At 47.3% G+C, this 26,862-nt stretch overlaps 2 protein-coding genes across 2 annotated transcripts in view; one reads left to right on the forward strand and one right to left on the reverse strand.

Annotated features, from left to right (window-relative positions):
- The first annotated feature begins 166 nt into the window (after positions 1–166).
- znf526 (zinc finger protein 526) lies at positions 167–5,747 on the forward strand. Its single transcript, XM_037453308.2, has 8 exons — positions 167–680; positions 1,006–1,412; positions 1,569–1,735; positions 2,250–2,345; positions 2,443–3,242; positions 3,331–3,466; positions 3,554–5,065; positions 5,187–5,747. Exons 2-8 carry the CDS (start codon positions 1,115–1,117, stop codon positions 5,358–5,360), a joined length of 3,183 nt encoding a protein of 1,060 aa, XP_037309205.2. The 5' UTR covers positions 167–680; positions 1,006–1,114; the 3' UTR covers positions 5,361–5,747.
- Positions 5,748–5,919: 172 nt separating this feature from the next.
- The window catches only part of cicb (capicua transcriptional repressor b), a 30,965-nt gene continuing 10,022 nt past the window's right edge, over positions 5,920–26,862 (reverse strand). Inside the window, exons 3-21 of the mRNA XM_037453290.2 lie at positions 17,105–17,254; positions 16,806–16,980; positions 16,166–16,277; positions 15,903–16,085; positions 14,910–15,042; positions 14,626–14,804; positions 14,236–14,371; positions 13,861–13,958; positions 12,708–13,731; positions 12,474–12,613; positions 12,200–12,360; positions 10,835–11,010; positions 10,056–10,523; positions 9,611–9,954; positions 9,280–9,437; positions 9,025–9,176; positions 8,727–8,861; positions 8,054–8,185; positions 5,920–7,960 (exon numbers count right to left, since the gene is read on the reverse strand). Of these exons, the coding sequence (XP_037309187.2) occupies positions 7,647–7,960; positions 8,054–8,185; positions 8,727–8,861; positions 9,025–9,176; positions 9,280–9,437; positions 9,611–9,954; positions 10,056–10,523; positions 10,835–11,010; positions 12,200–12,360; positions 12,474–12,613; positions 12,708–13,731; positions 13,861–13,958; positions 14,236–14,371; positions 14,626–14,804; positions 14,910–15,042; positions 15,903–16,085; positions 16,166–16,277; positions 16,806–16,980; positions 17,105–17,254 (4,370 nt within the window). The 3' untranslated portion in view covers positions 5,920–7,646. The remainder of the gene's footprint in view (positions 7,961–8,053; positions 8,186–8,726; positions 8,862–9,024; positions 9,177–9,279; positions 9,438–9,610; positions 9,955–10,055; positions 10,524–10,834; positions 11,011–12,199; positions 12,361–12,473; positions 12,614–12,707; positions 13,732–13,860; positions 13,959–14,235; positions 14,372–14,625; positions 14,805–14,909; positions 15,043–15,902; positions 16,086–16,165; positions 16,278–16,805; positions 16,981–17,104; positions 17,255–26,862) is intronic.

The following is a 26,862-nucleotide window of genomic DNA, read 5'->3' on the forward strand; positions in this document are numbered from 1 at the left end:
TCGCTAGCGTTACTGGGAAAGTGAGTTTTCGCTGTTTTCAAGTCAACGAACATATGGTCTCAATATTACAATAATTACAGGTGGAATTTGTAATACCTTAATGATACTGAGAAAGGGATAGTGATAATAAGTAAATACAAGCGCTGTGGGCGAAATTATTTCCCAACGTTTGACCAAAAGAACTACAATGCCCAGCAAGGAAAGCGCTACTTATGATTGACAGCCAGTCTGTCCAATCACAGACCCAGAAAGGTTGACACTACCGCATTGGGCAGGGCTCTGTATCATACGAATGGAGGCGATCAACGGACAAACGTTTCATTTCACTCAATGAAATGCGATTTCCCACGGACACTTTTCACATTTTCCGCATGTCCACACCACCGATGGTGACACGGGACAAACAAAAAAAAGGGGGTGCACGCCCGTGTGAATGAAGGGCGATGACTACACGAGGGATCGTCCAACGAGAGTAAATGAGAAGCAAAGGGAAAGAAGGGCCCGCCGTCGCAGCCGTAGAGCTTCGGGGAAAAGTGGGTAGCGCCGCCTGACGGACCGCCAGACGAACCGGGCAGCCACCGTCAGGAAACCGCGGTGCCGAGGGGGGAAAAAAGTCTGCAAAATCGGAGGGAGCGCCGCCAACCGCTCTCCATATGCTATCACACACTGTAAACAAAAAGGTACGAGTCACATTCGTGTGGGAAAAGGGGACAATGACTCGTGCTGATGTGCCGGGTGGTGGTCGTGCTGTTAGCATCACGAGGCCTCCGTTTGGCTAACGGCGCAAAATTGCGATGTTTGTTTGCGAGACTTTTTTTTGTAATATCGGTGTAGTCACTGCTGGGGACACTTTTATTTTTTTTACCAAGCACACTAACATGTACCGAAGCACTGAAAGCAAACATAAATGGTTGAAATGTCTCTACACACCTGCTGATTTAAAATGGATTTCCGTTTAACATGTGTTTGGTGTCTTTTTTTTCTCGCTCTTGTCACTGACCTCAGGTGACCGGAAACAGCGCCCCATCTCCTGACGTACAGAATCCTTTCATGATACACTTGCAGCCCGCACAACCCATATTTGAATACACACTCAGACACAGGGACTACCAGCATGGCCGAGCAGCAGCAGCAGCAGGAGGAGGCTGACGGTGTATATGTGGAGCACCAGTACATGTGCAGCGAGTGTCACCAGCTCTTCAACACCCTGGAGGATGTGCTCATCCACCAGCAGATCCACACCGCCCAGGAGGGGGACGGCGAGGTCATGGCCGTCCAAGGTGTGGCCGAGTGGGGGGAAACCCAGCAGTACCAGTGTCTGGAGTGCGGGGCCCTCCTCATGAACCCGGAGGAGCTGCTGCAGCACCAGGAGATGCACATGAGAGAGGCGGGGATGGAGGTGGAGCACCAAGGTGAGGGACTGGAGCGGAGCGCGTTGCGGTTTTATTGAATCATAGTAAACAGTCCCTGCGTGAGGCTGGTCAGTGGTAGCGAACAATACGGCTTTTTATAAGGATTTTTGTCTTCCACACAGCAGACTAATGTTTGTGTGTATGATCGTTTCACAGAGCTGTGTGAAGTTTTGGAGACGGAGGACGGGTCGGAGGGTCAGATCTCTGGACCCGTCCAGTACCAGTGCCTTGACTGCCTGGCTCTGTTTGACGCACCTGATACCTGGCTGGAGCACCGGCGGACCCACAGCAGGAGCAGCACCCACAGTACCACGGAGACCATGGTGAGGGGGATTCATTGAGCTGTAAAAACATTTGCATTCTTATCTGGAAAGTTCATTTAACTGTTTACTGCACGGATACGGAAGGGGTCTTGCTCCCTTTGTCATAATTACTGGTCATTTAAGAAAACAGTCTGATGCAGATTCTTAAGCCAACTTTCCAACAGCTCGGGCCACACTCTACAGGCGACAAAGCAACAATCGGCTTGAAAATGAAGTTGCTTCATGAATTGAATGTGGTCGTACCTGAAGCATGTTGTCGAACCGTAACAACGATAAATAAAGCCACCGGTCGGATTGTCAGCGCCACCCCAGCCTATGATTTTATTGGTCTGGTCCGCGTTCGATCCTGAAATGAAATAAAATGAGTTTGACACCCCTGTTTTAGAGGGCAGCTGATAATACATCCACTCTAAATCTGATCAGTTCATCTGGTAAAACCTCATATGTACTCATAGACTTCTGAAATTCCTGTCAAATATAAAGCATGTTTTTTTTCTTTCGGTCCTTGCAACAGGAGTATGTGCTACAGCCCGATGGCACCATCACTCCACTGAACAATATGCAGAACTACGTCCTGAGTGAGCAGCAGGCCGGGGAGATCTTGGCACAGGTACTTTATCGTAAATGCCTCACTAGAGAGGAATTAAATGAGAGCGCGATGAATGTTTTTTTTAAAGGTTTTGCACATTGGCGTGTTTCCTTTTCAGGTACTCTCTCAGCAGCAGCAGCAACAGCAACAAGAGAGGAAACTTCAGTCCAAACCGTCCGCGTCCTCCCGCTCCTCCCTGCTGCCCCCAGTGACGGCCCTCCCTGGCTCTGCCACCATGCACTTGCAGATTCTCACAGCTCAAGCTCTCGCAGATAACTCCACGGGCCCCGGCCAACGCCGCTCCAAGCTGCCCCCCCTGCTGCCTGCGGTGGGCCGAGGCTCTGCGGGAAAGCTGGGCTTCCTGGAGAACGGGGACCAGAGGCTGGAGTTCAGGTTGGCCCCCAGTGTCCAGGATGGCACCCAGCAGCAGCCGCAGCAGCCGCAGCAGCAGCAGCCGACCGAGGTGGTGGTCATCCACCCGTATGAGTGCTCAGAATGCTCCCTTCTCTTCCAGACCCCGGAGGACTTCCTCCAGCACCAGGGAGAGCACTTCCTCGGTCAGGACAAAGAGAGCGGAGAGCCAGGTGTCATGAGTGGCTTTGAGGAGGCGCGAGGGAGGGAGGAGACTACAGAGAGGGCGGAGGACGTTAGGGTCAGGGCGGCGGAGAAGAAAGCCACCGTCTGGGCCAAGTCCCAACAGTGTGAGCTCTGCCACCGCACCTTTACCTCCGCCAACAGGCTGGCCGCTCACAGGCGCGTGCACGAGCAGGGCACGCACGAATGCCTGGAGTGCGGCAAGGTCTTCAAGAAGGCGACGTCGCTGCAGACGCACATGCGCACGCACTCGGGCGTGGCCAGGTACCTGTGCGTGGACTGCGGCAATGGCTTCACCACGGAGATGACTCTGATCATGCACCGGTACGACCCGGCGCTCCATGTCACTGTGATGGGAACCTTTTCTTTTTTATTACCGTCCGTTTCACCTGTTTCTCCCGGTGTCTCACAGGAAGTCCCACGTTGTGGAGCCCCTCCACAAGTGTCAGTTCTGCAACAAAACCTTCACCAACATGACCAAGTACCTCTACCACCGCAGGACCCACTTGAACCGTGAACCGACTGGCACCCCCGCCCCCGTCTTTATGGTACACACACACACACACACACACACAGCGTTTGCACCTTAATTAGATATATTTTTTTACATCTGCCTGTTTTCTTTGCTCCTGCAGGCATCTGCTCCAATGAGAGCGTCTCTGTCCGCACTCGCCATCCTACAGAGGGCGAGGGAGAAGAATTCTCTCGCCAACGAAGTAAAGCGGGGCAACCTGCTGGCGCCGCTCTCGGAAGACGAGATGGCACAAATGGGGGAAGATCAGAGGCGGATGTCTCCGAGCAAAGTGGGGGGAGGCGAAGTGGAAACGCAAGGGGAGGACCACGGCACGGAGGCGACTGCCCCTCTCGAAGGCCCGACGGGTGATCCCCAGCGGGTGGAGGACGCCACGGAGTCTGACGTAGCTGCGAAGCACTCTCCCCCGGGCGACGCCAGCGTCACTGCGCCGCCCGCGCCGCCCGACAAGGGGGCCTTTTCCTGTCTCTTGTGCTCGAAGACCTTTCCCTCCCAGCTGCAGCTCTTCCACCATCGCCGCAAGTCCCACGCCACCGAGCGCAGCTTTATTTGTGGCATCTGCGGGAAGTCCTTCAAGAAGAAGATCCACGTGCGCAACCACATCCGCATTCACACCGGCGAGCGGCCGTTCCAGTGCACCGACTGCGGCAAAACCTTCTCGTCTCTCGCCAACCTGATGAGGCACAACCTCATCCACTCGGGCGTGCGGCTGTACCGCTGCGAGGTCTGCCACCGCTCCTTCTCCCAGGCCTCCAACCTGCGGCAGCACAGCCTGCTGCACGCCAACGCCGCCATGCTGTGCTGCCCGGACTGCCCCGCCAGCTTCCGCTGGCCCACCAAGCTGGCGGCCCATCGCTACACTCAGCACCCGGGGGCCCCGGCCCCGTTCCCGTGTCCCCAATGTGGAGCCGGCTTCCTGACCAGGAGGCAACGCGACGGCCACCTCCTGGAGCAGCACGCCGCCGAGGCGGGCGAAGGGCCCTCGGCAGAGTCCGAGTCAGGAGACTCGGCCGGCGTCGCGCGCGGAGGTCAAGGTTGTAACATTTGCGGGAAGAAGCTCAATTCTCCCGCCAACCTGCGGCTCCACAAACTGAGCCACTTGGCCCTGGGCGCCGGGCGGCTCCGCCGCGGAGCCGGGAAACGGCCCAAAGCCCACCAGTGTCTCATCTGCGGCAAAATGTTTGTGTCGTCTTCCGGGGTCGCCCTCCACCAGCGCGTCCACACCGGCGAGCGGCCGTTCCCCTGCCAGGTGTGCGGCAAGCGCTTCCGCCAGAACACGCACCTGCGAGAGCACCTGCGCACGCACTCAGGCGAGCGGCCGTTCCGCTGCGAAGTGTGCGGAAAGGGTTTCATCCAGAGCATGCACCTGGCGGAGCACCGGCGGACGCACACGGGCGAGCGGCCGCACGCCTGCCCGCAGTGCGGCAAGGCCTTCAAGACGTTCTCCAACCTGAGGAACCACAAGAAGACCCACGCCAGGCAGCAGAGGCTGGACGAGGAGGCGGCCGCCCAGGTTGCCATGGAGACCAGCGCCGCCGCGGTAGACGCCTCGGCGGTGGAGCTGGCCAACGGGCAACATCAGCTCATCCAGATCCAAGCCGCGGGGCTTCAGCAGGTCAGCAAGTCAGCAAGTGCATCTTTCTCGCTGGTCCCACCGCGGAGTCCAAGCTGCTTAGTCGACTCTTGGCTCTCTGCTGTCAGTTGAACTAATTCTGTGCTCGGTTTTCTCCTCTCAGACACGCGGCACTCCCACCATCATGTGTAATGAGTTCGGGGAGACCATCGCCATTATAGAGACGAGCGAGGGGGAGGTGCTGCCCCTGGAGCAGGCCTTGGAGATCTACCACACGGCTCTGGAGAACGGCCTCGCCATGGAAACGGGCGCCATGGATGGACTGCAGCTCCTCTGAGCCGACAAGAGAAACTGCAACTTCGTTCTAAAAAGTTGATGAGTTCAGTTTTAGTCTCAATACTGACTCTTAACAAAGACCTATTGACTACTGCGAGGTATCCAGTCCCTGCTTACTGGAGCCCGATATTTATGTAGTGGATGAAATTCAGCAGTCAGACCAAAGTAATTCATCCATCATCTTTTCCGAAGCTATGAGAGGGGTCAGTATTTTATTTAAGTAATATACTAAAATAAAGGACATGATACTCATGAATGAATAGTGGTTGTGCCTCAGATGATATTTGTATGATTCATTTATATGAAATGTCTATGACCTTTCTTCTGTTTAATGGATTGGTCGTGCTGTTGTAAATAATTAAAATCAATAAATGTTTTTTCAAGGTGACACATTTGTGTCCGCTCTCCTGCAACACAACCATGTTAAAATATAAATTTAACCATGGTTACATATCACACAAAGATTTCAATGGTGGGACACAAAAAAACATCCATGAACCACTTTTTGTATTTCAGCCTATAGAAAACCAATTCCCTTACTTTATCAGTGATACTATTACTATAATTGAACACCCATTTTTATTGGCATACTGAAAAGATACAGATACAAACTTAAATTATTCATATAAATTCCTCTTGTATACTGGAACAGTAAAACAAGGAGTATAACACAAACAATAGCCATGTTTTTTTTCCATTTCATGTATTTTACCTTGCGTAATGGGTGGCTTAAAAGTCAACTCATGTTCAGTGACCAATATTTCCTTAATGATATAACGAGTCTTCTGACTCTACAGTAATTATTTACAACACAACCAAGTCTTGCACAAAGACAGTATTAGATACTACCAGCTCTTTGATCCATTACCTTCCCCCAGTTCTCTCTCCGCTGGCCTTAAAAAGGTCTCCAATGAGCAATAAAGTGACAAAGGGAGGAAGGAGATGAACAAGTGTTGAGGCGATATAAAAAAAGAAGTCAAACAGGGTGGTCTAAAAACATTACGTCTTATTACTGCTGAAAGAACAGAGGTCCGCGCTGTGTTTGTTGCCCTCTGTAACAAACAACAAAGAAATGCACGGCGGCCAGTCGAAGGAAGACGAGATCAGCGATGATAACAGAAGTAAGGACCGGGGTCATTTCAATCATACAAGGAATAATAATCATAATAACCATAGGAATAGTAAAACAATATACTGAATATGACAACGTTAAATACAAATGAAATTATTTTAAAAAACAAAGTTAATAAAACGGCTTGGCAATAGAGGGTTAAGGCTTAATCAGCCTAGCCTCTACAACCGAGAGCCAGGATGTGCCCAGTGACTCTGACCCGCCTCCTTCCTTCATGGCCAGCGAATGAGAGGCACAGGAATGCGCGGTTCCTACCGACTGGCGTGTGCTTGCGTCAATCGCCAGGAGGGAGGACACGGCCAGACGGGTAAATACAGGAATGATGGCACAGCCAGAAATCCCCTTGAGTTTAGTCCATTTCTCTGTACCTCCTAGTAAGTCTACCCCAAGTCTCCCCGAGAACAATAAGATGGAGCGATAGAGCTTTCCAGGTCCAGAGTGATAGTTCTCTCGTTGAATGAAATTGTTTCTGGCTGTCGAGGGCCCAGCCCTCTGATGTCAGCAGAAACACGACGCGAGCTCAGAACGGCCGAGTGTAAATACAGGTTCTTCCTCACGCAGATTAGTACTGCTTTACTCCTCTAATACTAATAAAACAAATATAAAACATTTAATGTTGTTGTTTTAAAGCCACTGGCATTTTATTGTCTCTGAATGGGTCGAGCGGGTCTCTGCGTCCAAACACCAGAACCCTCTTTCCTTCAAGGAGAATGAGTGCAGCTGTACACAATGGTCCTCTGTTCACTGGCATTAATGGGAGCTTTCCAAGGGGGGTTTATACAGAGTTCCATTTCAAGTGTGGTGATTGACAGTTTGCAGTGTGTGTGTGTGTGTGTGTGTGTGTGTGTGTATATCATGAAGTGTTTTTTGTGCAATGGGGTTTCATGCGTTTAACTGAAGGTAAAAAAGGTCCCAACATTCCATTAAAAACATATTCTACTCTCACCGGGTCGGGTCCTAGGGATGGAGAGAAAACCGGGATGAGGCCAAAGGAGAGTTGAGAGTGAGGATTAAAAAAAGTGTATGTGTGTAGTGGGTGGAAAGGTCTGACTTTGACTGTTAACATTCGGGTGCGGGGAGGGAGGATGTCGGACGTGTACAGATTGTAAAGCCCACTGGGACAAATGTGTTTTTGGAGCCATACAAATTGATTGGTCAATTTAAATTGGTCAGCATCCCTCGTCTAGAAGACTCCTGTGAGTCACGAGGATCCTCGGGGCTCCCCTCTGCGCCCTGCTCTACGTCATCGTCCTGCAGGTCCCCACCTCCCCTCAGAGCTCCCTCTCCCGACTGGGAGCCAGAAGGTCCAGGGAGGGAGCCGAGAGAGTCCGGGATGCCGAAGGCAGAGACGTCGGAGGGGGCGGCCGTCTGCATGATTTTCTGCCGCACCTCTCTGATCTTGAGCTGCAGGCACACCTTGGTGGGGAATATATCGGAGTATCTCGCCTGGAAGGCCGCAGTGGCCTGAGCTAAAAACGAAAAAAAGAAAATCCATGTCAACAAGTGTAGATCTATTGCGAAAAAGGCTTGTACATATGTTGTAGCCTGTGTTCTTATCTCACCTGAAGGGAAGAAGCCTTGCTCCTGGAACAGCTGCATGACCAGCGCTCGCCTCTGGTCCAGCGTTCTTCTCAGGGATGAGTAGGGAACCTTATCAAACTCCAGATCCGTCAGGATGTCTTCTCCATCCGTGGCTGGGAATGGGCCGAACAGGTGTAGAGGCGTTAAGGGACTCGCTACAATAATCTCTGTTCTGTGTTATGTGTCACTTCAGGCACATCATGTTGGACACACCTCAGAAATGAATATGGCGACATTTCTCCAAGTCAGTGGTTCAAATCCTATTCATTTTTTCTTTTTTCAAGATTAGCCTACAAAATCCTACATATTTGACTGAATCGTCCTAAGTTTATTGATAAGAATTAAAAGCTTGTAATGCATCAAAGAATAATTAAAATAAAAACTGGGGAGGTCGGCACATCAAATCCAATCCAATTAATCAACAATAAACTATGCAGAGAAGTGGGGCACTAATCGTAATAATGATGACTGATGGTAATGATGATAATGAAAACCTGTATGGCAGATCAGCGTAATAGAAACCAAGCAAACTTTGAAGGAGGGATTTGTGAGGAGATTGTTGAGACATTACATTTATAATCAATACAATGAAAGTAAAACGCAAACACAACTTCCCAGAACTAGAAAGGAAAAAACCAGAGAGACGTGTCTTACCTGCTCTGTCAAAGGTGAAGATGTCTCCCTCACACTTGGCGGCACTTTTAGGCGTGTTGGGCTCCGAGCTGCAGCTCGAGCGCCGACGGCTCTTTCTCTTAGGAGAGACTTGCTCGTCAGTGGCTGAATCCAAATCTAGAAGCACCCAGAAGAAAAAGTTATCAGCAGGGATCAAATCTCACACAAGTTATTTTTAAGGATGCTTACATCAACATCAGCAACTATTTGCTGTTTGTCTGATAAATGCACATTAATGACGGTCACTGCAGATCTAGTCAGTGTGTCATGGAAGCCAAACCTGTAGAGTTCTTCCTCTTGCGGCGATAACTGCCCAGGATGGCGCGGGGTGAAGTGGCCAGACTCTGCAGGGTGGGGGAAGGCAAAACCTCCTCAGGCCGAAACTCGGGCAGCTCGGCGAAGCGCTCCTCGAAATATACCTCGGACAGCACCCTGCCCGACCAACACGCACACACAATATACAGCATATACACACCGCCCAGCAAAGATTTCTGCAGCCTTACAACACGCAGGACTCAGAAAGGTGTAAACTCACTTGTCGACGGATTCAAAAGTCTTCTTCAGTGGAGGCGGCCGTGCTTTCACTTTTTTGGCGGGGGGGCCGTCTTTGTCAGCCTGCGGGGGCGGCAGGGGCGGTTCTGTGGCTGATGGAGGGGAGGGAGATGAGGAGGGGAGGGACTCCTTCCATCCAGCCTGGGCAGGAAAGTTCAATTTCAATATTTCACACAGAGCCACACACTTGATGATGGGGCTGTCAAAACAGACTTTTTAATATGTGTTATAAAACAAAAGCCTAAATCGGGGGGGCAGCTGAGTTATTATCACAATATAAAACTAATTTTCTGCAGTACAAATATTCTTCTCACCTCTTTGGTGGTTGTGCTTTCACTATGTTGGGCATCAAAGGAGTCCGCAGCACAGCTCCCCTCCAGGGTTCGGTCAGAGGAGGATGAGGGGGGCGGGTCCTGGGCAGGATGTGTTGATGGAGACCCCGTCTGCCCTGCTGGCTCAGCATCAAAAGAGAAGCGACTGGTGGCTGCGGCCACTCTCTCCTTCTCCTTCTCTCGCTCTCTCTCCTTCTCCCTTTCTCTCTCCTTTACTCGGCCTCCTCCTTCATAGCTGCCTACAGGAATGTTCGCCAGTGTTGCCTTCACCTTTTGAGGGGTCCTGACGGGCAGCTGGGTGAGTTTAGGTGTACCTGGTGTACTGCCTGTGCAACAGAAAAAATAACACCATTTAAAAGTAAAACATCATTACGATAACTACCATCAAACTACAATATGTAAATACAAATAACACATGCAGCCGTACCAGGTGTCTGAATCGGAGGAGGACTGCAGGGCCTCGTGGACACACCTGAGCCCCCTGAAGGGGCCACTGAGCTGACACTGGCGGAGGTCTGCCTCTCCAGATGTCTGTCCGAATGCGTCATGAGTTCTGTCTGCCTCTCGGCCGGCCGGTCGGTCTGTCGATCTGGGGGTCGGTCCGGAGGCGGGTGCCTGTCGGCCTGTCTGTCCGGCTGGGGCTGCGGATGTGGGTGTGCGATTGTGCTAGGGGTCGCAGTGTGTTTGGACAGGATGTGGGAGGAAACAGTGGAAGGGCCGGAGATGGAGTAGACCACGCTGGGGGGTAACGCAGTCATGGAGACCACCCCTGTTGCCATGGTGACGTTAGGTGAGGGAGGGTAGATTGCGGTGACCGTCTGGCCCCCGGGTCCCGGGGCAGGGGCTGAGATGGAGGGCTGTGGAGACGGAGCTGTGGCTAAGAGTGGTGGCTGACCTGAATGAAGAAAAAAAAAGACCAGGAAGACAACTATTATTTTTGTGTTATTTAACACACGTATAACAATTTCATATCAATAAATACCCCGGTGCATTTGGCTGCTTTATTGCTGAGTGAAAGAAAAAAAATGATGCAAGTTGTCAACCAATTTTTGTCTTGTTTTAAAACCTTCTTAACCCCTCACAAACATTTTCCAGAATGCCAGAAAAGTTTTAACATTTGTAATTTGATGTTTGTGTAGCTCACTTCATAAAGAGCAGAAAGTGCATAACAAAGAACAGAGTCAAAGACGTGACCACATCACTAACCCGCGATCAGTGGCTGCACCAGGGTCTGACCAGGTGGTCCAATGGCAGTGAATCCGAGAGTTGCCAGGGGCGATTGCACATATGCAGAACCATGCTGACCGATGGAAGAGACTGCTGTTGTGGAGACCAGAGGCAGAGTTGACGGGATCCCTGGTGTGGACTGGACATAAGTGATCCTGGATGGGGAGGTACAGTAAATGGAAGAGGGGATGAGAGGAAAGAAATTTGCGGGATAAAATTGAAAAGAGTGGTGTTGTCATTCTTGTAACAACAAAAGGTCAAGAAAGGTGAGAGAAGTGTTTATGTACAATAAAGAGCCAGAACAGGAATGGGGGACATAATTAGAAACAAAGAGTAAGACATAAGAGAAATGCTGCAGTGAGGGTTAGTACATCACATCAAGCAGCACTGGATGACTAGTGCTACATGTGTGTGTGTGTGTGTGTGTGTGTCAGGCGCTGAGAGGTAGTGTGGGGGTGGCAGGCAGAGGCAACTCGGGCCACCAGCATCATGACTAACATACCCAGAATAGAGCTGCACTGCTACAGCTGCACCCCTGCTGTTGTTTTTGTCCCATACACATTGTTTGCTTGCTGTGCTTTAAGAAATATGGACAATCACCGCTATGAGAAATGATAGAACTATGTTATATATGTCATAATTTAACCAGTATCTTACTTCAATCCATAAACCGGAAGAATGCTGGATTACTATAATCTGAAAACCAAATCAATAATGGAGATCAAGGCTGAATATGTTGGCTCCTGTGTTGAAAATATTTTTTCTAAATATTTATTCTGGGGCAAAGAGACAGAACATGCAAACAGCACACTGTATCCAATTCTTTTCTGAAGCACTATGGGAAAACTTTCATGGAGATCATTTCTATCCAACAGAAACTAATATTTGGCTCATACAAACTTGAAAGAAACAGCTAATAATGAAACCTCTACTGAGATCAACAGTAGCCCGGGATAAGAAGAGTGAGACTGGCGTATGTTCAAAATAAGCCACCTGATTTCGTCAGGTGGCTTATAAAAAAAGTGCGAGGCAGGCAAATTCAGAAAAGCTTTTCATAGTCAATTTAGATTAACTGCTGGGGCCGAACACTAAAATTAGCACTCTTTGTTTAGTTCATTCTGGTGCACCAAACTGGTGACGTTTACTATTTGACACAGACTATTAGCCCAGAGTTTCGTTGAATTGTTAGTTGACGAAGAATTCTTGTCCTGGTCTGCGTGTAGCTCACCAGGAGTTAACAAGTCTGCAGTGGATGACCCAATGCAGAATGAAAAGCACAAAAGAGCAGTGTAGGTATGGGATCCTTCTTCATTCTGACATTATGGTTTGTTTGTCATTGTCTACCTGGTAGGAGCTGGTGGCAGGAGTACAGCCTGGGAGGGGGCCGATCCTGGGGACACCACAGCAGTTGTGCCCACTGTTCCGGGGAAGGGGCTGACAGGATGGACCGTTCCACCATGAGACAGCTGGGACTGGACCACAGGCATGGGAGCTATTTGAATGATCTGGCATGAAAGGAGGAACCCATGAATGAAGGAACAAATGTACAAATGGGCAGAGCAAGTGGTGAGCTGGTCCTCTGGGGAGGTACAAATTCACGCGTCAGTGTCTCACTGACCTTGCCTCCAGCCTGAGCACCGTTCTGGACCGGAAGAGCTGGAGCCATAATGGGAACCTGCTGGGCAGGGGCTGGTGCTGTCCGTACTGTTGCCATGGGAACAATCATTTTGCCCTGGAGCACCGGGGACTGTGTTTGCACTGAGCCAAAGAAAGGCGAGAGTGGGGATTTTATTAGAAGTCCCAACAAGACTACAGTTAATTCCTGTGATGATTGCCGTTCTAAACCGCTCACCTCTTGTTCCAGGGCTAACCACTCCCACTGCTGAGCTGGACGAATATCCTGTCAGTGAACCTATTCCCTGTTGCCTCCCATTGGCCAAGGACATGTGTGTGGGTGGAGCTGTGGGCAGGTTGAAGATACCAGTTGGCTGGCTGAGCTGCTGAGGTGGACTATTGGGGTTGGGGTTGGTGTTGGCAGGTAGGGTGGGAAGGATGTACTGAACTTGTGTGATAGCCTTACCCCCAGGGGACGCTAAGGAAGAGGTGGGGAGGAACTGGGGCTGAAGCAGGGACAGAGGCAGGGGCCCGTTGGTTTGACTATGCGACACTGACACAGCAGAGGAGGAAAAGGCCTGCTGCTGAGAGGGATGATGGTGGTGGGAGGGTGTGATGAGCTGTACGGCCGGTTGAGCAGGCAGAGCCCCTCCCAACACCAAATTAGTCACTACACCACCAGGCCCAATGCCTGCACCTAACGGATTAGGTGATGACGAAGAGTAGTACCCACCCCCTGTCCCCGGAACTCCTCCTCCTGGTCCTGAACCGATCAGAAATTGTGGCTGCTGATGGAAAGTCAGGGGCTTCCTCTCTGGTGGATGCGGGCTCGATGTCCCTCCATCTCTGGATTTGCTGGCGATTGGGAGGGGCGTGCTAATAACAGGACGCATTACATTGGTCACCACTGTCGAGGCCACCCTTACAGCACCAATCCCCAGGAGGGGGTTTCCCCCCGGGGCACCTGCTGATGAGGACAGATACCCTCCAGCAGAGGAAGTGGAGATGACTGACTGGCCAGAAGTGAGGGAGAGAGATGTGGCTTGCACTCCTCCTCCTCCTCCTCCTCCAAATGTATCTCTAGTGTCTCCCTCTCCCCTGTCCTTTCTCCTGTGATCTGAAAATCCTCCTCCTCCTCCTGATCTCCCATCATCGTAACGCTTGCTGCTTGGGTAAGAGGACAGAGAGACACTCCTGCCATGAGAGGTGTAGTGTGAGGAAGATGATGATGCGGAGGAGCAAATGACTGGCGCAAAAACCCGCTGAAAAAAAGGAGCCAAACAGATACAATTATTTGGAGAAAAACTAAATAATTGCAAATACTTCAAAATGACAAGGACCATTGGAACAATCTAGAGCCGCAGTGAAAACCAATTGTTCAAACCGGTTACCTTCCGGTTGCTTTCGTCTCCAGAACCGTTCTCACTATCGCTGTCCGTCACCCGCTCTTTACACTTGAGGTCTATGGAAGTGCTCGGATAAGGGTCCTCTGTGGAAAAAGAAAGATACACTACAGCTACACTTGACAGTGTGTGCAAACTATAATCCAATCTAGTCAGATCTACTTAGTGTCCCAATCAGCTCCTAAGGCCACAAGATCTATATAATCAAAACATGGAAGTGGTCAAAAACTGGACACAACCTAACCACGTGATGAATTCATAAGAATTCCACATGCAGAGACCCGGGAAGCAGTGCACTACACATGCTAACAAATCAAATCTAACATTTGGCTTCATGAAGACGATGGAGGCCTGATATCTCACCGATGACATCATCATCTCCCTCCTCTTCACAGATGACCATGCGCTCCTCGTCACTGGTCATGTCCTCGCTTACCCCCCTCTGGGATTGGGGGTTGGGAACATGACCCGAAAACTTACTGCCCCCATCCCCACACATCTAGGGTAAAGAAAAAAAGTAGAAGATACTGTAGCAGAGATGTTTTAAACAGGTAATTTATCATCTGTGTGTGTCTGTTTTATAACTTATACATGCCTATAGCGTCTGAATGCCTCTTCAATAAACATCAATGCTAAGTATGCTAGAGGAGGGTTCTCTCACAAAAAAATAACTTTTGTTTTACTGTTGCAAATACCACAAGGAAAAAAAATGATAATGAATGTTGAAAACGAAGAAAACAGTGTTTCTCTTACCTGGGTCAGTTCTGCCAGGACCTGTGTGTTTCCCCTGTCACTGCGCTCCAGGCTGTGCACGGCACTTTGAGAGAAGGCTCTGGGACGGCTAAGCTGGCCTACAAGACCTTCTCCTGTGTTCCTCTCAGACACGCCGACCAGACTAGGACCAGCACTCTTTAGCTCCACAGAGTGGGGCTCTGTCAGGGGGCAAAAAGAGGCCGGTTATGTAACATGTGTGTTGATAGGCCTGGAAGAGATATCAACACACATGTTACATCATGTGAAATCTGAGTTAAACAAACCTGTGGACTCGGACATGCTCCTCTCTCTGATGTCTTTGCCCCCTGGTACCCCACGGCCATCTGAGCTGGACTTCTTCCTGTCTTTGTTACACCACTTCCAGTCTGGGTGAGCTTTAAAGTGAGCCTCTTTTACCTGGTAGCAGGGTGAGAGACAAGAGAGGGGAAAGAGGTAGACAGAAATCGTAGTTTACATAATATGCAATGTTCATATAAATTATATAAATACATTTCAATGGCTGAGGTCAATTTGTGTCTGGTTTTTATCCAAGATATGGCCACTTTAGCCACTCGGTATATACACTAGCAACAATTTAGTTTTTGGAAAATGAAATTGAATGAAAGTTCACTTCTGTAATAATAATGATAATAATAATACTACTACTAATAAAACTTAAGTTATATTTTGCGCTTTTCTAGATACCCAAAGACACTTTACGCAGGGCAAAAGGACAGAACAAAACTAGACAAAAAGGAAGATACTTCTGTGCTACAATTTAGTTGAGGAACTAGATTTATAACCATTAATGACCCAAATCAAGACAACCTTAAATGTATAAGACTACTCCTAGTCAGCTCCGATAAGGTGTGCATAGTTCATTGAAAACATAAAAATTGCAGTAAATACTAGCTTACAAAGAAGAAAGAACTCGTGCAGAACAGTCGGGAACTCATTATTTTTGTCTGATTGATTAAAGTAAAACAAACACAATTCAAAGGGAAATGGTGAGTCATTTTGTCTTCCAAAACCTTAAAGTATTGTAGTGGCTCAGTCAACCGCAAATCAATCGCATTTACTTTATTATTAAGCTAATTATTAAGCTTCCAAACGTCTAGGATTATCCCTAAAGTTACGTCCATCGAGCAGGTTTGGCTGAGGCAAATTAATGAATAGAAGAGCAACACATGTGCATATGTTTGTAATAAATATGCAGTAACAACTTGAAAGATATAGGTCAAATGTTTTGGGTGTTTTGAGTCTGTCAATCCGTGTACCTGGAACGCCAAATCATGGTACTTCTGTTTTTCCTTTGGTCCAAGAGCATACCACCACTCCCCGAGAATCTTGCTGACTGTCCTGTTGTCCTGGTTTGGGTGCCGTTGGTGCACCAATGCTCGATGGCGCTTACTGAAAATCATGAATGCATTCATTGGTCGTCGGATGTGGTCCTTCTCCCTCTGAAAGATTGAACAAAAGAGATTAGCAAATGGAACGTTTAAAATCTTGACGTTAGTGATGGGAGCAGCGGAAAGACTACCTTTCCAGGGCAGCTCTTATCTCCGTCTTTGGGCAACGCGCTGAGGGACTGGGTGCGTCTCTTCACTGGTGATGTAGAGAGGGGCTGCTCCGGTACAACTCCTGGGAGGAAGCTGAAAGGACAGAAAAACTTGTCTGTTATCTGTATTAGATATTTCACTTGAGAACAATAAATCACTACTTAAATATTTAAAACTGAGGTATTTATGTAAACTGTATTATTTATCTTAGAACTGCAGTCTACTGATGTCTATTTGCAATGCAGCCACAGAGCACAAGTACTTCATCTCTCATTAGATGCATGAGCAGATCCAGCAGATAGCTCATCCATTTCAATGGCAGACAGCCTGGCCACTGCCTTTCTTATTGTGCTAGAGCCCACAGATGGGATACTTTTCTTCCTACCTGCTTTGTTCTGGCAGTGAGATCTTGTGCCCAAATTAGCACTAGGATACAAAAATATAACACTCCCATACTGTATGTGTGGGTACACAGAACCAAACAGAAAAGTACAAACAGGACAGAGACCCCTATCAACGCCTATGATAGCATACACACAGTGTATCTTTATGTGTTCATGAAACCTCAAAGGGTTAACACATGAAATCGTTTTGTTTTTTAAAGAGGAAAAATGCACTTACAGGTCATCAACATCACTCTCCGTCTCGCTTTCAGGCCTCTCCCTCTCTGCGTCGCCCTTCTCCTCCTCTGGAGGCTGCTCATCGGAAGAGGGAGAAGGCCGGGATGGAGGACCTCTCTCCACAGTAGGCGGTGCCTCTGCAGGCTGCTGTGACAACGAAGCCACCCCCTGACACTCTTTTGAGGAAGAACAAAAAAGAGATGCATGGAGTATTAGTGCAAAGTTAACAATTGATGGTCATCAAAAAATACATAATAGATTTTCCAGAAGCATTTTTTCTAACATAAATGTATTGAATACCTGTCTTCAGACTGGCTGCCTGGGGGTGGTTGACTGGGTGCTGACCCTCTCCTGGCTGAGAAGAAGCATCCGATTGAGTGGGTGCCAGGAAAGGGACCAACGAATGCCAGGGGAAGACTGGAACAGACCGGGGCTCTACGTTGGTCCATACTGCAGAGAAAAACGGCATTGTTTATTACAGCAAAATCCATCGGATGACCAGCGCGTTCTAAAATGCTTTCCTGCGCAGAGATCAATCTTTCGAAAGAACCAGGCTTCCTAGCATTCAGATTACCAAGAAGCAATGTTTTAGGGAATCAGGGCCCTACGTGCAACATTCCATCAAGAAAAGCATTACTATCCCGATCATAAACTCTAATTATGTCATTCTATTTTTGTTTTGTTTTGAGTGATAACAACAAATGTATCCAGAGTTTAACTAAAACTTACCCCTTTGATAACACTGCCTTTCATTCTAGCCATTTTAATGACACTAAAATTAGGTGATGCAATTGGGTAACTGGCGGAATACAGGAATATTAGTACTTTGAGAGACTGTAGAGAGAATTAGTACTGGCACAGTAACCCACCTCCAGCCACTCAACTGGTTAAATAACTCCAACAACAACAGATCTACAACAGGACTCTGTGTTCTCAATAACAGGCTGGATGGGGAATAGAAGCTAGTACACTGAACCCACCCACTAATAAATAAGTGACTGTTTAAGTCGAGCCATTTGTATTGCCATTATTGAAACTAAATACAGTATTAATAATGATTATTTTCCATAAAAAAGCTGCCTCCTATAAACTTTCTAGAATATGTCCATGATTAATTATAACACCTTTGATGCTTGAGGTTAAAATTAAACACTTTTGAAATCTTTCTGTATGGAACAGATCTGCCAAAAACAATATTGTATTATACAAATAGAAAGGTAATGACGTGGACTAACCAAACATGCTCAATCCTTGGTGAAGATACTGAGGATTCTCTGACGAGAACATGGTTGAATGAAATCCTTGACGTTTCTCCCCAAAATAATAATGTCCTTTTAAAAAAATCCCTATTCCAAAACACAAATCCAGCTAAAGAACCATATTAAATCCTAAATCGCGAGCTGATATTGCAGGGAAGCTCACAGATGACAAGTGCCCAGTTTCATCCCCACAGGCTGCGGTCATCTTTCACAATAATAACTGCATCATTGAGCTGCATCAGAGGGATTTCAGGATGTGGCGTGGAAGCTTTTTTGCGTTTACCTTCCAATGAAACAACAAATGAAATGTCAACTAGAGTCCATTTCTCCGTAACGCGTTTCTAATAACGCATATGTAGCAATAAAACAGTGGACAAAATGCACCATAAACGACTTTGATACAAAACACACCTCGAGTTAAATGTGTACGAATCCAACGAGGTATCGACGACCCGCGTGCGATCGAAAGCCAGCCCTCTCTTCCCGTTGGTCTAATTACCCCCGATGCCCTCTCTCCCTGTTTGTTTACATTACGACAGCAGCTCGGACACGAAGGGGTTAACAAGGCCTTGAGCCCATCCACGGCCTGGATTAAAACATCCGCCAGGAGACTACGCAGTCTTTCTGGGCCATGTGAAAACGCGGCTCTGCGCCGCGACACAGCCGCGGACAGGTAGGCTTTGCAGTTATTGACAAGAACAATACCCCCCCCCCCTTTTCCGGTGGGTGAAACGGGTAACTGTTTACAGGAAGGGGTGTTTCGAATCGATCAAGCTAGGCTAAACAAAATTGTGTGGGGGGTGGCGGAGGGGCGATCGAAGCCGAAGTGCTTCGTTTAACTTGGGAGGAGCGTCGAAAAGAAACCGCTTATTGTTCCAAGAGCGATATATTTAACGTTATTTACAGGCGGACCTCCAATGCTTGTCCGTTAACACCAAACGACCTACAGAGACGCCGATTTAGCGGTTCCTCTTGTGACAACAAGAGCCTCGTGTGCTCCGCTCCGAATGGGACCGACCTCTCGGGAACGCCCCTGGTCGTGCACCCGCGGTTCAGACAGAGGCAAGATAAATTGTTCTCATGTCTCAACTACATGCGTATTCTCGCGCAAATGGCCGGCCAAAAATGATCCAGCCACGACTGTTTAACCGAATACTAAGTGTTTTTCTACCCCAATTACCTGCTCCCAGAATTGTACCGTGCACCTGTCTTACTCTGACAGTTCGGTTAACACCTATCCAACTTCCGAAATCGTCCCTTAAAAAGGGCAGCGATACCGACTTCAGTTGACCCGTGTTTACTCGGCATTAGCAGATGCCGTTGACCGTAAGTCTGCTGCATTCATCCATCACACAGTGCTCTCAAGCCCGCTATCCATCAGCTGATTATCAAAGAGAGCCACCGACCCCACTGTATCCTCTCCGGACCGTCGGCTGGGTCGTTCTGCAGGTTTTAATCTACCAGCACCCGATCTGACCACAGAATTCACGTTAGCTAGCAAACTGATGAGTCCACAACACGATAAAAGCCACCACAGAGAGAGCTCCTGGCTTCGATCGGTGAGGAAAAAAGAGGAAATAAATCGTGGCTATTTCTCATCATCAAGGCAGCGAACGAGCGGCTGGTTGGAGGTCTCCGAGTACCGGACCCCAAACCGGACGGTGGATGCTTCGCAAGAAGCAACACGGCACTATCAGGTTAAAAGCCGTTGGTGATATCCGTTCGTCTGCAGCAGGTTAGCTAGCTACTTCGCGAGGACGACATCCACGCGCACGCCGTACAGTTCACTTAAGGTTGATACTTGGTGTTACGAGTGTTGTTGTGGTGCCGAAAAGTCCACGTATAGCATCTCACCAGCTCCCCAGACCGACATTACTCCCTTATTTTTGTCTCGTTCTCGCCCTTTCTTTCTCTTTCCCTCCCTCTTCCTCTTGTTGTAAACTAGGCTGTTGCCCCCCTTCTGTGGTCGCCCCCTCCCCTTCTCGTCCTGTCAACCTCGCCCAGCCTTGTCCCGCCTTTCTCTGCGTATTGCACTCGGCCATTGGCCAAGGTGACCATATGTCATCGCCCCGCCGCGAACACTGATTGGTCAGAGTGTGCTCTGGAATGTCAGTCATATGCAAATTTCACTCGGTTTCATGAACAACGGCTCTTCTTTCCAAATAATCAGGACTTAACAGATATACAATTAAAAAAAACACCCTCGTCATACTGCTCCGTTATATTCACATATAAGTTATAAATCAATCTGTATTTTTATGTTTATTTCGGTAAGCCCACCCCACGCTAAATTCATTGGTGCGAGGGTTGGAGTGAATCTTAACTAATGCGTGAAACCACCAACCAAAAGCTGACATTCAGATGTAGGCCAACCAATTGCTTAACAGAAGTTAGACAAGAGCCCGCCCTCTCTGCAAAAGCCGTCACACCGATAAAGACCACCCCAGTAAAAGGGGGCGCTAGTGAGCTATCTGCGATTTACTTTTTACGCTCCTTTTGGTCTTCCTCTCCAGTCTGCACAGCGGGTGGACAGCTCCGGGGTAAAGATGACAAAGCACATACACGTACAATAAATACATTATGTGTTTGAAGATTTTCCATGAAAACACAAATACCGACTGTATTATAAATTTCCAATATTCACTGAAGAGAGGTATTTAAAAGCCTACCTTTGGCTACTCTACATTGCTTTTGGGAACACAGCTAACAGCCGATAAAAAGTGATGTAACTTTCCACCATAAAAAGCTCTTTCAGACATTTTTTCCAACCCTCCATTATCTAATGTGCCTCCTCCAGAAATAATTGTAAATGCTCTGATGCAACAGGGACAGGAAGGGAGTGAGACAAAGAGAACTAAGATAATTGAAAACAAGAGAGTAGGGGGGGTTAGAAAAAGAGGGAAAAGGGTTGAGACCAGAGGGTAAAAATAGACTGAGAGTCATTTTCAGCAGGAGAGCCAGGGGGAGGGAGGGAGGCATGGAGGAGGTTGGGTGGGTGGAGAGAAAGGGACTTGTGAAAACAGAACTTCTCTTAAATGGAGAAAGAGCGTGTGGGGGTTTGGGGTGGCGGGCAGAGATGGGGGAGGCAAAGGCAAAGCTCTCTAAGATACCAATAGATTTTGGGTACATAACACAGCTATGACTAAAAGGAAGAACACTTGGTTTCACTTCCTGCTGTATGAGTCAAAAAAAGTCATGCTCACTTTAGCTCATCTGTTCACAAGACTAATGCAACACTTCAAGGGGGATACTGATCCCTACCACCCAGTCAGCTGGTTAGTCAGAGTTACTTAGTAGTAACACTGACGGAAAAACACTGACCGATCGAAATGCGTTCTGTTCAACCAAAAAAGAACATTAGTATTCAAACATCTAATAAAAGAAAATTAAGTTAACTGTGTACCTAAGCGAAGAGAAATTAAGAGTTATCAACTGCACCAATCAAAAAAGTCAACCCCACAGTGTCCAACTCCCTCTGCTTGGCTGATGAGAGATTACTGGCAGCTCAGAGGTTACGACCCAGTGTAACAATGCAAGCCCTTGATAATGAACTTCATCTCACCATTTATTTAGAGCACGGCACACAGTTTTTCCTCTGGGCCTGTTTGTATACGCCTACGTTCTTGAAATACACCTTGTCTCACTTCAGAGATCAGTTGCAGTCACCCGGGTGCAAAAATACTTATGATGAGTAAATCTATTGACTGCACGCAATGTCCATGTTGCACATGGGAGCTGAGGTAGGCACGAGATGACGGTGGGTAACCACAGAATTCTAGCTCTTAGTGAGAGAGGCAGCAGTTGTCTCCCTCAGCTGAACCGAGCTTTCTCTCGCTGCTGCAGTGCAACATCTGTGCAGGTGTGCAGGCAGCGGCCTCCATTGGCTGTCGTCTCTTTACAAGCATCATGATTTTAATGCTGCCTACATATGCGTGTCCCCCCTCCCAATTACATCAGTCAAACGGCACGTGATCTCAAGCAAGAAACTTTTCCTCCTCCTCTTGCTCTTCCTGCTCCTCCTCCTCCTCACCTACGCACTCTCCCATCCCGTCTCCCTCACCCTTTAATTCATCCTCCACCCCTGTGCTCCGTGTCTCTCCCTCCCACAGTCCTCTGTCCAATTATAACTCCCCAGTTCTTTTCTGTTACCATGGCAACAGCTGTGTTGGTGCGCAGGTCCCTGTGTCACTCGCGGTGGTCTGCTGCCGACCGTAAACCATGCAGTGCACCAGATAACACACAACAAAACAACTACTCTTTATTTCGTTCAATGTTGCAAGGGGAAGATTCAACCTCTGAGCATTAAAAATAATGGTAATTACTGGAAGATGAGATCGTCTCATCTCATTACCCAACAAAACCGATTCAGTGAAAATCTCCTCCATGCATTCAATCAATCAGCATTGGGGCAGATACGTTAAGGCCAACTTCTGATCAGTGTTTGCAGCCGTAGAATCCTTCGTGCACTTTGTGAAGGAAAGTGTAATGCTAGCGTTTGTCCATTGAGGGGCACTACCGGCCTGCAAATGGAGGGCTAATAGAGAGGGCAGCGGCAGACAACTGGGGAAAAGACAGTGCAGCTGGAGATGCAAGGAAAGGAGAGGAGGAGAGTGGCATGAAGGAGAGGAAATACATTCCTGTGATAGATAAAAAATAAAATAAAAACCTCTCATTCCAAACTTGTGAGTGTGAGGAACACGTGAAACCTGTGAGCTCCTGAAAAAACAAGCAAAGTGGCTTCAACTGAGCTCCCGAAGAAGGAAAATCTGAATCTAACTTTGCACGCATGTATTGGAAGTGTTGGAGCCCCACTGCACTATGCATCTTGCGAATCTCCTCAGAGTATGCTTTGGCAACAGGATTATTCTTGCACATGACTTTTTGTGGTAAGTCTTGAGGGGCTCCACATGTGTTTCGGTGCCCGTCTAGATGGCTGCGTGATCCAGATGTGGTTGTTGCCATGGCCAGGGAGGATATGCAGGGCTTTAAGCGTTACGTAAAGCGCGGGGCGGGAGGGAGTGGGGATGTTATTCCCGGGTATCCGTATCCGGGTAGACCAGGATGAAGAGAGCAAAGTCGAGAGGAGGGGAAGCGAAAAAAAACACTGCAATGCGATGGATCAAAGGGTTAAAACAAAAAGTGTCATACATTTATGTAAAGAAAAAAAACACGAGACAGAAAGGAAAGGAAAGCATGAAGAGGGCAGACAAAATTATACTTATCTGAGCGCAAAAAAGGTGAGCGACGGAGACAGAAACATCAGAGAATTTTGCCCATAATAATATACAATGGCTACACAGTTATTTGGAGCTTGATTATTTGAAACGGTGGGTTATTTGCATATCATTTTGCCCCATATCTCATACAACATTCATTTGAGGGGCTGAAGGAGCCCAGTAGAGCCCTTTTATTCTGAAGAAACAATGACGCAGATGATTTCGATGCTCGCAGACACAATCATTCGGCACAGTGTGTACGAGTTTTTGTTGCAACCCCAAAATGGACAAGAGAAAACATGAAGTCCAGACTCATGTACAACCACCGGGGTCCTCCCTGTGGAAGGGGGCACCAGGCCCACTTTTCCCTCACCTTGCACACTCTGTTGATTGAAGTTGATGGTCCAGAATACAACAAATATATTTGGCCAGGAACACTTCACTCACTGCTTAAATTATTTAGTTTATTCTGCGTCGTCTCTGTTGACTAAAACACAGACTAAATATAATGACCGAATGTTGATAAATGTGTTCACACATTTCAGCACGTTGAGGATCATCCTCTAAAAATATAAAAGTGCCCCCCTCCCCCTGCACGTTGCACCACACACACACACACACACACACACACACGCACACATACAGAAACACTAATTGTGAACATTCAGTGTTATGTACTACCGCCAGTGTGATGTTTGCTTTGTTGCCATGGCAACATACATTTGGCGCTCACACGTCATATCCGGTTGTCATTGATTTGACGCTTGGTTACTCTGTCACACACACAAACACACACACACACACTGAATGCAGCACACACCTGACAGGGTAAAAGTGGTGTCATCCCTTCACCTCGCCGCTCGGCCTCAGCTGATCAGATTTTACAGGAAGTTACAGAAACGCTTGATTTACAGACCAACTTGCACGTTGTCGTTTGGAATGAGAGCACGCGCACACGCTGAGGGACAACATACGCAGATTTGTCTGAAGAGTGTATGAGAGCGTGAGTTGAGGAGCTTAACTGAGCCAGCGGATTCAATTTAACAAAATATAAATGCGTATGTGCAGGATTACAATGTGTTTAGCACAGACAAAGAGGGACGACGTATTGAAGAATTCTGTGACTTTTATCATTATGGTCTCTTTTCCTTCGTACATATTAAATCAAAATCTTTTGTAGGACTGTTAAACTAGTAGAACTATATTTGGGTGCTTAAAATATTGTCCTTTCATTAACTGCCAGATGTCTTATTTTGATTTCATTCAGTGTGTCTGTCCGAGCACAGAAACATTAAACATTTCATTCATTCTTCCAATTCTTCGGGCTGAACTTAAAGGCCCGGTGTATCCCAGAGTTTCCTCTGTCCTTGAATACGTGTAATATGCCACTATTGATGTATCATTTTAAACAATCTGGCTTTCCCTGCTTTTTCCCTGACATTAATTTAATTCTGAGCAATATCAAACATGGATACTTTTCTTTTAACATTACACTGCTCTGCTATGCATTACCACAACAAAAATATACACACATTTATTACCTAAATGTAAGAGTTTACATCACCAATTTATTTTGCTGAGATTTGTTAAATAACATATTTAAAATTAAGATAATTTGGAAAACAATGGACTGTTTAACATTTGCTCAAATTTTCCAATCTGTTAAGAAGACATTAACACCGACACAAACTGGCGGATACACACGTAACACTCGTGTGATTGGACACGCGCACACACGCGCGGACACACGCAGCCGCACAGGGTTTCCTCTCCCTCGCCTTTCACACTCTCCCACGACCATATGAAAGAGCTCGCACTCCCTTTCCAACTCCACAGAAAACACCCACATGTGCTCCTCGCTTGAGGATCTTCAAAATAAATGCACAGCCAAGTGGGCACGCACACATGCACACACACACACACACAAAGGGATGGTATTCATTCACTCATTGGGCATACTTTCAGCACACAAAAAACACACTCAAAATGACAGCGTTCCCTTTTCCTGTCCACGTCTCTGTCACAAAGTAATAGGTCGCACACATGAAGACCAAGGGCTCTGGTGAAGAGAGTCGCACCAACTGGTGATTTATATCAATAAAGAAGTAGGCTCTTATTTATCAGCTGATGTTCGTTCACTCACTCACACACACACACACACACACACACACACACACACACACACACACACTTTGTAGTAGTCACCATATTGTTACATGAGTCACTAACGAACAAACGAACGCAGCCACATACACACAGCGAGTAAGCAGATGATAGTCGCCAGGTGTTAACGTATTATAAGCATGCTGGTCAGGCGCTCTCAAGAATGGAACAGCTGCAAAACTTTTATTTGCTCCACTTTATTCGTCTACGCCGTCATCTTGCGAGGCCTTCCTCCGTCTCTTTCAAAAGTCGATGGAAAGTGGCCCACATACATGCAGCCGACTCACCCACCCCGCACCACCCCCCCTTATGAGATGTTTCAGAGCAGGGAAACGGCGATACTTTCTTCAGATTGTTGACCTCCCAGGTCCTTTCTGTACCTCTGTGCATTGTCTGATTGCTCCAGCACTCGGCCACAAAGTTTGTGTCAACAATGACTTGGAAAATAAAAAGTGCTCTCCAGTATCAACAAAGCTAATCCCGTAAATCGCACAGACTAATCCCCCCCGACACAAAAACAACTCACGCCCATCCATGCCTTAAACACACACACTTTATAGGGCTTCTTCAGATGATCATTTAGTTTAGTTTTACCAGCAGACACGAGCCTGAACACCAGAGGAAGCCACATGGGACGACAGAATGTTGGCTAACTAGAGCTTCTTTCACAAGGCATTGAACACACAAACACACACAGGTCACTGCTCATTACTGTGAATCCGAGCCTCTGCCCGGCTTTTAGTTTATCTTCAACCTACCTTGACAAAATTACAAATTACTTTTACCTGGATTAAATAAATATATGTTTGGCTAAATCCGATGTATTTGGTAAATTTACGTTATAATAGTTGGCTGGTTTTTGATCAAAAAATATATACATATACATATATATATATATATATACATATATATATATATGCAGAGTTAGCAAGGTCATTTAAAAAAAAATGTCCTTAAAAAAGGCTTTGACAAATCTCCTTCTTCCAACTGTATTTGTTTAAAAATGAAAATGAGTTTGTATCTCTATGTGGAAATCCATTTATTGTAAGTCGCTTTGGATAAAAGCGTCAGCTAAATGACAGGTAATGAAAATTAAATCTATAAATCTATACAAAAATCAAAACTTGATGTGTGCAGCTGCTGCAAATAAATTCAAATGAATTAATCAGACTTTTTTTCTCGGTTACTCCTTTGGTGCTTTTCTCTAGACGTAGAGTGTCGGTGCTTTTCTCTGTTCAGCTTCAGAGAGAAAGAATCGCTTCTTAACCTGCGAGTCCGGAGCCTGTAAACCGAGCTGCCCTTCAGTGCGGTCTGAGTCAACATGGAATTGTGTCGCTACAGACACTGCAGATCCAGACAGCCACTAAAAACAACATGCTTTAAAAAGGTTAAATAACTATTTAATTTAGTGAGTACAATC

This window comes from Pungitius pungitius, chromosome 11, assembly GCF_949316345.1.
Source record: "Pungitius pungitius chromosome 11, fPunPun2.1, whole genome shotgun sequence".
Lineage (NCBI taxonomy): Eukaryota > Metazoa > Chordata > Actinopteri > Perciformes > Gasterosteidae > Pungitius > Pungitius pungitius.